General features: G+C 37.7%; 1 protein-coding gene across 4 annotated transcripts in view; it reads left to right on the forward strand.

Annotated features, from left to right (window-relative positions):
* Window positions 1–11942, forward strand: part of LOC149773578 (uncharacterized) — a 29877-nt gene extending 17935 nt beyond the window's left edge. For 2 of the 4 annotated variants that reach the window (XM_089946274.1, XM_089946275.1), the window contains exons 2-8: window positions 159–347; window positions 1959–2110; window positions 2771–2846; window positions 4517–4728; window positions 10983–11070; window positions 11260–11370; window positions 11871–11942. In XM_089946274.1, the coding sequence (XP_089802400.1) occupies window positions 182–347; window positions 1959–2110; window positions 2771–2846; window positions 4517–4728; window positions 10983–11070; window positions 11260–11370; window positions 11871–11938 (873 nt within the window). In that variant the 5' untranslated portion in view covers window positions 159–181 and the 3' untranslated portion in view covers window positions 11939–11942. Of the gene's footprint in view, window positions 1–158; window positions 348–1487; window positions 1611–1958; window positions 2111–2770; window positions 2847–4516; window positions 4729–10982; window positions 11071–11259; window positions 11371–11870 lie in introns of those variants that run through there. The other 2 variants (XM_089946276.1, XM_089946277.1) reach the window with 2 other exon arrangements.
* The last annotated feature ends 667 nt before the right edge of the window (window positions 11943–12609 follow it).

Below are 12609 nucleotides of genomic sequence, written 5' to 3' on the forward strand. Positions count from 1 at the left end.
TTGAAATGTCCAAAAGAAGGAATATATTATTCCTGAACACAAGAGCAAAACGTGTTAATTCGTATCGCATTTTGATTAGTCTGATAAGACAGTTTTCAAAATAATGCACTGAAGGTTTGAATGCTGCAGAAGCTCAACGTAAAATATGCTTTTATTAGTCCTCTAGGAAGAACGGAAAGCCATGTCAAGAAGGAACGAGACAAAAAGAAAAACAGATTTTAGACAAAGATCTGAAGGAACGAGACAGGCACATTCTGCTAGTGACAATGCACGTCTAGATAGCTTCAGAGGCTGGAGAGGACAGAGTGACAAGGAAGCGCTCGTTATTGCTGGATTCTACTACTTGGGTAAATGAGACATCAGTTAACACTTAGATGAAGATGATGACGAATTTTTAAAGCACGAATAAGACTTTTTCTGCAGATTTAGATAAGGGTTGACTTTACTCAAACAAATTAGTCATGACAAGCGTATGAATTATGATCTTGAATGTCACGCGTGACAAACACTTGCAGGCGCAGATAGAAGTAGTGGACCTTTCTTCTTAATCTTCCATCCTGATGATGTCAATGTGTAAACCATATTAGGGCTATTTGATTCTCTGAACTGTACTTTTACAAGTCAATACGGTTTAGCATCACGTTGAAGCTACTGGCAGTCACTGTTCTCAGAAAATGCCGTAATAGATTTTATTTTTCTAGATAAATGCTTCTGATACTATTTTGGTTTTATATTTCAAATGCGAATGCAGCAGGGGCATCTTGATTTAGTCTGTACATAATTTTGTCCGTCCGAGCGTTCTGACTAATCTTTTAAGTACTAAAAACAGTACGACATTGCCAAACAAAATTTGCCGTGCATGTTTCTGGTCATGACCTCAATAGCTTTTATAGCAATTCAGCAATTAATACAATTTGTAAAATGAATTGTTTCAGCTTCTGTAAACATCTGTCAGCATGATTATGCAGAAAACTGCTTGAACCAAGCGAATCAAATTTGTTTAAATGTTTGTATGAATAACCTGACATTATTTGCCATTCATTAGAATCAGTTCTTTTAATTAATTGTCGGCACACTTTGAGCTTCAGAGTTTATTTTATAAAAACCATGCTGGCACAACAACTCTAAAAGTATTTTTGTGTTTAGTTAACATACATACACACGCACACATATACATATGTAGTGTTCTGGAAAAAAGGATGAAGAAATGGTATCATATCAACCCGCTCTCTCCACAAAGGAATTAATCAGTAAAACTGAGACATATGTAAATTATCAGCAACTGCAACAAAACACATTCGTATAGAGATAAAAAGATAATAATTTTGTTTCAGCATTCCATTGTGACAGCCACAATATCAAGGTAAGGTGTGTGCGTGCGTCAGCGACCTGGTGAAATTATGTGGATAGGAACGTTTCCTTCCAAATCAAGCCAGAAAGGTCGAAGGCTTGTGGCCAAACTAAAAGTACCCTCTTGTACATTACAGGTCGGGCATGGGGTCAGCGACCAATCCTCTGAAAGCTCATTCCTACAGAGATGGTAACGAGAAGGAAAACTGCATATGCTTCTTGTGGAAGCAGAAAGTTTCATTTCCATGCAAAATATAATAGTATGTATGGTGTAACATATCCTGGATCTATTTAGCTATTTGATCCTTTGATTTCTTGCTTTATTAGACAATGTTGTTGTTGTTGTTGTTGTAGGGTTTAACGCCATTTTTCAGCACAAGATAGGCTATACATGGCGGCCAGTATAATTGGTGGAGGAAGAACCCTGGAAAACCCCGGGAAGAACCACCGACACACGAGAAGCTACTGGCAGGCTTTCTCACGTACCCACGTTAGCCGAGCCTGAGGCTTTATTAGACAATACGGTTTTGTTTCATCTCCACTTTTGCTTGAGATTTTAAGCTGCATGATAAATTCCACCCATATCTCAAGTTTTGGTTTCTTGTCAGGAGAGGAAGATGCAGTACGATGCTTCTGTTGTGAGGTGGTCATCAGGAGCTGGACTAAGGATATGGACCCTCTTGTGGAGCATGTAAAACGCGCACCCGACTGCAAATATCTCACTCAGTTGATTCCAGCTGGAGATCTTGCTGAGATGAAGGTGAGAATTAAAATAAATCTTGGCTTTCTCATCGTGAACGGTATTACAACTTTTTTGACACCCAGAGGGAATTTTTATCGGAAAGCCCTCGATAAAAATGTAGTCGATTAATTGATTCATAAATACTGTATACGCTCTACTGATATTTTAATATATATTTCCGATATACCCTACTTAGAAACCACTGATCCGATTACTATAGCTAATAGAAAGGCTGCTAGTTCAATCAAGGTGTTAGTAGCTGTCAGACGTTACACATCGTGGGTCAACGTGTGAGAAATATTTCCACAAGCAAGACTAAAATACAGGAAATATATAGCAACTCTGGGCCAGAATATCTCAACAACTACTACTTTGACTTCGCTCAGACATAGAACTTGTGTTTCTTTCAGTTAATATAATCAGCATCTAAAGTTTCTTATCATTATGAATGTATAAGAATATATTTTCTTTCCTAAATAAGCAGAGGTTTGGGGTGGTTTTGTTGTAGGGGCTAAGAGTGAAATAGGAACGGTTCACTGATAACATTGCTAGGGATATTTCAATTCAAAACTGAGTTTTTAGTGCACATAATTGCCGACAATGAATTTGTGTTTTAGACATTCTCCTTGGACTTTTTTCATCTGTCATTAGGGCATATAATACATTTTTTTTTTTCAGGACCAGCTCTTTGATATTACGAAAATGAGAACACCATCAGATGGCAAAATCATCTGGCCCTGCAATAAATTCACAGGTACAATGCAGTTTAGAATTAGTTTAAGAACTGAAAATGAAAAATGAAAACAGTCCCAATCTGGCATCCTATATGGCCGTCATAGAATCCATCTTGAAAATCTTGCTATCGCTAATACTCCTGAATGGATGGTCATATAAACATGGGATTTTCACTGAAAATACTTTTTATGACGTGTAGTTATCCGAAAAGAAAATGGTACCCACGCAGCATCCAATATGACCGTCATGGCATCCATCTTGAAAATTTTGCTATTGATACTACTATAAATGGATGGTGAAATAAATGTGCAGGTTATCACCGAAAATTGTTTTCAATAAATGGAAATTGTGCCGATCTGATAGCTACCATTTTGAAAATCTTGTTATGGTTACTCCTGAATGATTGATCGTATTAACACGGGGCTTTAACAACAAGACTTGTTATGATGTGTAGTCAGTCCTAAAGGAAATGGTGCCGATCTGATGTTTAATATACCTACCAAGGTAGCCATCTTGAAAATTTTGTTATCGCAAATCCTGCTGAACAGAAAGTCATACTGACATGGGGGTTTACACCAAAGGACTTCTATATTTAGTTGGTCGTAAATGAAGATGGTCTCGATCTGACATTCAACATGGCTGCCACAAAGTCTTGTTATCGCTACTCTTCCTAAATGGATGCTCATGCATATACATGCACACATTGAGTAGTTTCCTGGTCATAACTATCAAGTCAATGAGAAAATAATTTTCCTTGGCAATGTTGCTTGCATTATGTTTGAAAGAAGTTTCATTATCCTGGTTAGTCGCATTGTCTTTTACACTTTGATGAAGGGGCTCTATGTTTTATTGGCCTGTTGAGAGGGATGTCTTATATAAATTTCGGCACTTTGTGGATTATGTCTGCCTGTGCAGCACTGCTGTGATATGCATTATTTTGATTAGCTTCACTGTCTTCTACATTTTGATGAGTGTATATGGGTTTACTTTGGCAAGACAAGAGGGAGGTATTAATATTTAGGCACTGCATAGTTTGTGTCTACTTGAGCTAATGATTAAAAAAAATGAATTATGGCCTTGCTTGGCAGATACTGCTAGCATTGGAGGATATGGGCAAGGCTGAGGATGTCAGTGGTGACAAAATGCTGGTGTTAGATCTGTTGTTGATATTTTCACACAGTTCAAGAAACCTATTTTAAGTCCCAGTCCAAGTATTCATTGCCCTGAAATAAAATGGTATTTGTTCACGGGAATCTCCATTACAAGCCCAAATCAAGCAATCCACTACCCTGAATTAAAATGTAGCCTTGTTTTCATGTACAGCAGTGATCCTGTACATATATCCATGTTATAGGGAGTATTTGTTGATCATACCTCCAAAGAAGTGTCTTTATAACTTATCTTTGTGGCCATTTGATATTTGATATTTGTCCATTTGGAATCAATTTGTAACGTGTTTGAACACGTTTTCCTTTTACAAGAACTGTTACCGAGTTGCTGTAGGGAATCTCTCTTGAATAATTTTGATTTATGGATAGGTTGAAGATTTTCAATTGAAAGTATTATGGGATGAAAATTTAAATAGGTTTCCTAGATAGTGTGATATAATTCTTATGTAAAAGTATTCATTGATCAGATGTGGTATGTATACGTATAAATGCAAGCTTATTTAACCATTTTCTTCCGTAGGTGAGAGAGTTGAAGGCGAGGTACACGACGTTATGTACGTTATAGCACTGCAGCCGTCTGTTGAACAGAACATACAACCTGATCCAGACAACGAAGAGTCAAACATGGACACCATCAGATCCACTGACATGTTCTCAGAAGGTTCTGAAGTTAGAGAAAATTGTGTCCAAATAGGAGCAAGTGGAGGTGGTAGGGGAGGAGAGGAAGAAGTAGTAAGAAATATTCATTTACGATCGAAAATACTTTTAGTCAAAGCAATTGTTAATCAAGACTGATACATATTTCTTAAAGACGTATCTCCCAAATGAGTTTTGTTTCTCATCGAAAAATGAAAAAAAGAAAAAAGCGATACTTGATAATTGATCTGTCTGCTCTTGGTATGGTTTATCAGAATAAAGCTGTTTATTTTCATCGTACAGTGAGTAAACACCCAATGTTTCATTCAAGTGGTATTTTCATCGGACAGTGAGTAAACACTCAATGTTTCATTCGAGTGGTATTTTCATCGTACAGTGAGTAAACACCCAATGTTTCATTCGAGTGGTATTTATAATATTCTATAATATTTCCAATGGTCCACTGAGACTTTAAATGTATATCTTCTACTCAAAGATCTTCAAGTTGTCTGCAAGTATGTGAAGGAATCCGAGTAGAAATTAATATATCAAATATATTGTCAATAACTTCCAGGATGCAGAAATTTAAATTGTATGTCTCAGTGAACAACAAATCAATTTATACTAGTCTGACAGAAAATTAAAGACAAGTGAACTGGTTACAGCTGTTGACACATTGACTGTACAGTAAGTAGGCATCTTCATATTAAAATCTTGATGTTCGTTCTTTGAGTTCGTGTACGTGGCTGACTACGCCATTTTGTGCTCTAAACTGTCTGTGGCATGCTTGACAGAAGATGCCTCATGTCTTTGTTTGACCAACAGAGGACATACTGTTCACGCACCTTCATTGCCTCTGCAATTATCCACATTTCAAAGCATGTAGCTCCGGTATGGAGAGAACCTGTGTGAGATTTCAGGGATCAATGTTAAAGTGTTTCAAGGATGACATGAGGATTTCTTTTGAACACCCTGAAATCACTTTACATCCTTGAGCTCACCGTAGAAGAGTCTCCTTGGTAGTCGATCTTCTGACATCCTGATGACGTGGTCTGCCCATCTCAACTATTATTTCATCAGCAGGGTGTGCATGCTTTGAAAACCTTCCCGTTTGAGCCTCAGTGTCTAGAACCTGGTCCTGCCATCATAGCCTCGTCAGTTTTATCAGGTAGCCCCTATAAACATTGACTTTGTAGACTTGGTTTTGTTTGTAGACTAATGCATCTGCGCTCCCACACATTTGCGCGTCGTCTGCCAAAGGCCACATTTGCTTTTGCAATTCTGGTGTTGTTTTCGTTAGGGATTTGGCCATTTACTGTGATGGTAGGCTCTACGTAAGGCTTTCCTGGTGCAGCTTGGTGCATCACCTTTGTCTTCTTGATAATGGTTGTGGGACCGAAAATGTCACATTCGGAAGAGAAATGGTCTATACTCTGTTGCATGTCAGAGTCAGATTTGGCATTCAGGGAATAGTCATTAGCAAATAGATTACAGACTCTTTATGTAATGTGGTCTTCGTCTGTCGTCTGCCAGTGCTGTAGTCAATGCTTCAGTAAGCGTGGCACAGAACAACATACTGAAGAGGGTTGGGGCCGACACACAGCCTTGTTTGACTCCATTGGTGCTGGGAATGGTTCAGATGACACTCCGTCGTCCACGACACAAGCAAGCATGCCATCTTGTAATTTCCAAACGAAGACGGCGAATTTCTCTGCGCAACTAAATTCTGCCATGGTCTTTCAAAGACCTCTACAGCTGACTGTGTCAAATGCTTTTGTCAGGTCGATGAATGTCACATATGGGTTGGAGTTCTGTTCCATGCATTTCTCTTGGACCTGATGCGCTGCAAACACAGTCTGTGAATCCTCGTCCTTTCTTGAAGCCACTTTGATTTGTCTCCGGCAGAAGCCCTTGATGAATGTGAGGCACATGGCGATTCAGAAGAATTCTGGTGATAATTTTGCAGGCTCCTGACAGCAAAGAGATGCATCGATAGGTGTCGTAGGATTGTTTGTTGCCTTTCTGCTTGCATATGTGTAGACGCTGGATGTAGTCTGGGCTAAATTTCCCTGAGTCCACATTGACTGGAAGAGTTCAGTCAGCTTCTGTGTCATGCTCGATCCTCCGGCTTTGTAGACTTCAGCTGGCATTGCATCTGCTTCAGGTGCTTTGAATTTGACAGCAGGTCAATTGCTTTCACAGTTTCAGTCAGCGTTGGAGAATCAGCAGGTGATACATTGATATCCACTTGGGCAGTCAATCATGTCAGTGAGCAGTGTGGCGACGGCAGCACTCGACACTGCTAATGTTCCTGTGGCCTGTAGATTGTCTTCAAAGCATCATAGATACGCCATGCTATTCAAGTCTGCGGAGAACCAAATCTCATCTGCGTTTTTGCTTAGCTATGAGTCTTTCAACTCTCTCAGTTTGCACTGAACAGTCCTATCGATCTTGTTGTTGTAGGTTCTTGAATAATGGAGTGCTGTCTTCTGAAAAGGCACTTTTTTTGCTGATATTTCTTATTCAGAACTCTTTGTATAGGAACATCCTTATTAAACCAATTGTAATGTTTATGTGAGGTGGGACCAAGGGATTTGGATGCAGCTGATAAATCCGTTTCTGAATGATGCCAAATTTTCCTCGACATTCTCATAATTTACTTCGATTGTATTTATTTTGCCCTTACAGTACTTCAACAAATGCCTATTTTGCATTCTCCTTTATCAATTTGGAGACATTAATCTTTGGGGCACTTTTTATGCTTTCTGTTCTTCTGCTAGGCTGAATCTAGATACTGAAATGCGGTTAGTCCATCATTCTGCATTCGTCACTCGGACATCCTGCATGTCTCTTCTCCTGATGATGACATACTCATTAAGATGTCAGTGCTTGTAGATTGGTTGCATCCAAGACGCCTTGTAGTGGTTTGGCAGGCGGAAGACCGAGTTGGTGATTACGAGTTTGTGTTCAGCATATTTTCTCAGGAGAAGGTGTCAGTTGCTGCTGCATTTGCCAAAACCATTTTTGCCCATGACAGTTGACCACGCCAGGTGATTTGTGCCAACTCTAGTATTGAAGTCACCAAGGATGTCGCGACTGTTTGCAATTGGTACTTCTGTAATTAAGACTCCAGGTCTTCAAAGAATTTGCCCTTGATTTCATTAGAATTGGTCATGGTGAATGCATAGGCATTCATGATAGTTGCATGTTGTTTATCAAACAGTGGGAGTCTCATTTACATTCATATGTCATTCACACTCGTTGGGAGATTTGTTAGCTTGCTAATAAGCTATGATTTGATGGCAATGTGTGTGTGTGTTCATTCCAGGCACCAACGAGTTGTGTTGCTTTCATGTTAGGTTTTTGATCACTATATTATGTTAACCGGGGTTAAAGTGAACCAGGCAATGTTTATGGTACATTTTCTAGCCCCATTCTCATCCCACGGAGTTGAACAGTGTGATCCTCAATAGGGCTGCCCAGTCACTCTGGGGGCTGCCTAGTTCTCCTGCTGCTGATTCAGTTTAGTGAAAAGTGACCATATACCCTGAGTATAGGTCTGCAGCTACAGCTTCAAGTGCATCCACGCCTGCTGATTTTACGTTAAAGCAAACACAACATGACTTGAAGGTATCTGGTGGGTGCAAAGGAGTAATGCCATGACTTGCATGTGAGTTGGATTTAAGTCAGGGAAAGTTGCAGAGTCACTTTCACGCTTTCATCCAGGCCTGTCTGAATCCAGTGGCACGACAATGTCCAGATGTCTGGAGACAAGTCAGGATACAGTGGATTGCCATCAGTTGCTACTGCACCTGAGCTGATGCCCTGCGCTGTCCACACAGCTCTTGCCAACTGCCTTCACAACCGGGGGATAAGCATGTCTGCTGGACCTCCATATCCACTAGAAAGAACTTTCCAAAGAGAGCAGGTGAAGCTGTCCATTCTGGGTTAACAGACACGCTTAATATGGTCTACTGTTACTTATTAACCCTAACCGTACTCTGACCTGACATATGAAAATATGTACAATTTGTATGAATAGATTTAATGTATGTAGCCTGACCTGAAGTATGAAAATGTATATGATTTGTATCGATATTTTGCAACATATATAGTCATGAATATAAAAATTTATATTAAAATACATGCATATCAATTGATCCAATAGCAGGATATCTGTAATGAAATCAGATTGTCATGTAAGATAGTTTACATGTAATATCATTCGTTTGGACACATATTATGGTGTATGCAAATAACACTTATCCAAAGCACACATTTTCTCAGTGATGGCTTATCTTATCAACTTGAATTAGTAATCTTCAGTAAATGTTAAGTAACTGTAAGGGGGGAGGGGCGAGTATAAGGATTGTTATTTTGTGCCATATATGTATTGGCATATTATTGATATTATGTAAAATTAATAGAGGTGTGCGATATTACATGTATACCTCTGTATCTTTTTCCGGTGGTACGTACCATGGTACTTTTATACAGTACTTGTACATTGTTAGTTTCCATCAGTAAGGAATGTATGTAAATTCCAGAGTAATATTATCACGAACTTAATGATATTAACAACATGCTTTCATTTTCATTACAAAAATAATTCAAACATTTATTATGAAGAACAGTTTTATTTGTCACAAAGCAATTTTGAATATTACAGCTATAAATATATTTATAGTCCTTGAATCACGTTTGAGATCAGTCACGTATGCCAACGTCATGGCCAAATTGGATGTTGTGAACGATATTCGGCCCAAATCCAACTTTCAAACAAATTTTGCATTCAAAGCGTATCATATTTTAGTTATTTACTGTGTATGTTAATGTATTATGTACATTTATTACTGTGTAAGATTACGAATTTCATCCTTAGAAATTGTCATGAGAGCAGTTGTTTCCTGTTTGAATATTAAGTAATTTGTCAAGTCCACTAAATATTTTCTCGTTTGATGAGCAAGTTTATTTTATATTGACTGGCCTTCTCTGAAAAATATCTTGCCAAGGTGTTGGCATCCCACTCAATGTTTCCCTGCCTATTATATCAGTAGTGTAATTAAATCTTGCCAAGGTGTTGGAATCCCACTCAATGTTTCCCTGCCTATTATATCAGTAGTGTAATTAAATCTTGTCAAGGTGTTGGAATCCCACTCAATGTTTCCCTGCCTATTATATCAGTAGTGTAATTAAATCTTGCCAAGGTGTTGGAATCCCACTCAATGTTTCCCTGCCTATTATATCAGTAGTGTAATTAAATCTTGCCAAGGTGTTGGAATCCCACTCAATGTTTCCCTGCCTATTATATCAGTAGTGTAATTAAATCTTGCCAAGGTGTTGGAATCCCACTCAATGTTTCCCTGCCTATTATATATCAGTAGTGTAATTAAATCTTGCCAAGGTGTTGGAATCCCACTCAGAGCATTTCTGCCTATTATATCAGTAGTGTAAATAGCAAAGTGAAGGATACCGTGTGAATACTTTTATTTGTATCTCTAATTTCTCGAATGTTAGTGTAAACTTAATCATCCCACTTTAGTTACATCTATAGTGTAAAATTATTCATCCCACTTTAGTTTCATCTATAGTGTAAACTTAATCATCCCACTTTAGTTACACCTATAGTGTACAATTAATCATCCCACTTTAGTTACAGCTTTTAGATTACAGCTTGTACAACAATTAACATACACATATCTAATTAATCTATTATAACGTACTGACCATTTCATTTTTGGAGGGGAGGGGATGGTGCTGCCAATTTCTATGGAGCTAAGATATTTTATTTATCTCAATATAATTAATTATTTTCAAACTACATTAATGGATAAAATGTGATGTTATTTTGCTATAAATCAGAGTTAGTTTTCCAGCTACTGACAGACGGATTTTCAAACTACATTAATGGATAAAATGCGATGCTATTTTGCTATAAATCAGAGTTAGTTTTCCAGCTACTGACAGATGGATTTTTTCTTTAGAAGATAAAGTGTCAGGCCCCTGCCTCGGAATATTGCTTTGTTGCTCCCTAAAATAATTGTGGTATACCGTGATACGTATCGCACTATATTTATAAATGCTGCGGTATACCGCAGTACAAAATTTTTTGTAGTACCTAGCTCTAACAATTATATATATGAAGTTTGTACAGAATATTAAAAGAATTTTTGAAGGAAGTCTACTAAGCTTTTCGAGTCTAAGGAAATAATTTATTCCACCCCACTCACAGATATGGTCGTAAAGAACACACTTGGCAGAAACAAGTGTAATATTATTTTTAAAATAAGTTTACTGAAGCAGTAAGCTTTGTCTGTCATTTGTTAACTTTTAAACCTTTTCTACCACAGCCACATCCTGATATAGGACTGCCCATGGAAAACACATCGCCCAGGGTTGAAGTGAACCAGGATTCTGGTACACATGGAGTAGATGGAGGTAATATTAATTTTTACATTATCGCCCTTCTATGTTTGTAACATTCACTACTTTTTATTGTTTAGAGACTTTCACGTGTGTGTGTGTGTGTGTGTGATATACAGGCCAAAGTGTTGCTGTGTCATAATGATACATCTGAAAAATATATATGATTTCTGTACATAGTTTTAAAATTTCATTATTTTCTAGATGACAACATGGATTGCATGATGCAAGGTACTGCTGCACAAAGTGTACTGCAAACAGGATATGGTACAGAAGATGATGTAAGAAATGCCATCATCGATCTCCGCCGTAACGGTAAAAACCCCCCTCGATTTACATAAATGTCCCTTTGCTTGAAAAAATTTGTTTGAATTCATTCAACTCACACATTATAGAGTATGCAATGGAGTGTTGAGGAAACTACCAATATTCTCTTCAATCAAATTCTATCAATAGCAAAGAGATATGTACGATAAACTCTAGCTTCTTGTTTAAAATATATAATGTTATATGCACCATTTAACCTCGAATTTATTGAAATTTTAGCCTTCTATCTACTACTACAATAAGTAATTAAAACTTGAAAAACTCAACAGTTTTATTGCTGACAGGGTCAGATTGGCAGCCTAGGTCCCTTCCACTCCATCCCTACCGTCGTAGAAAAATTGGGACCCGTACCATTACCCGTATATCTGGTGAAATCAATGGTATCTCCTTGGGTGATTCCGATATTGATCACTGAAAGCATTTTATGGACAGAAGTAAGACTTTTATAAGAAATGTTGCAGCAAATGAAGTGGAATACTTTTTTGCAGGAAAGCAAGACTTTAATGGCGAAGACATAATGAAGTTGATTTTTGGGGCTGGAAGTTATTCAAACTAACTGGGTGAGTCAAAAAAAGGTCTGTGGTTGAAAGTTTTTGCATTGGATGAATTAAGAAGCGTATATTCATGCCATATTTTGGAATGTTTGTGAAGCTTACCACACAAAAGTAAGATGGTACATAAATAAAACGTCAAAATCTTTCACAACACAATCTTGAACAGCAGAAAGACTTACCATATTAATTACTCGTTGTTACCTTACCAATGAGATCCTATCAAAGTTGCTCTCTTCAGCTTCCAATACATTCAGAAACCACTGCACTCTAAAATAGTTTTAAATCAAGACAGAAATAAAATAGAATGAGCGCTTTAATTGTAAGTAGAATATTGTAGAAATAAGTATTTATACTCATGTCTTCTCTTTGCAACATAAATATTTGATAATTGGCATTGATAATTGGAGCAGGTACTAAAGTCCTTTTGATTTTCTTCTTTCAGTGATCTATTTAAATTGTCAGTAGGATTTTTGTTTTAATTCCTAAGATGGAAATGGACTGATTCATAAAGTAGGATATGCAAACACACGAACACACGAGTGTGCATATGCGTGTGTTATTAGATTTTTTAATTTCTTGCAGACAAAACGAGGACACTGAAAGAAGAAAACCTGGACACACTGAAATGGTAACCTGCGATGCATACAGACTCCTTAAGACTGATTACAGTACG

This window comes from Sinohyriopsis cumingii, unplaced genomic scaffold, assembly GCF_028554795.1.
Source record: "Sinohyriopsis cumingii isolate HCF-2022 unplaced genomic scaffold, ASM2855479v2 utg000624l, whole genome shotgun sequence".
Lineage (NCBI taxonomy): Eukaryota > Metazoa > Mollusca > Bivalvia > Unionida > Unionidae > Sinohyriopsis > Sinohyriopsis cumingii.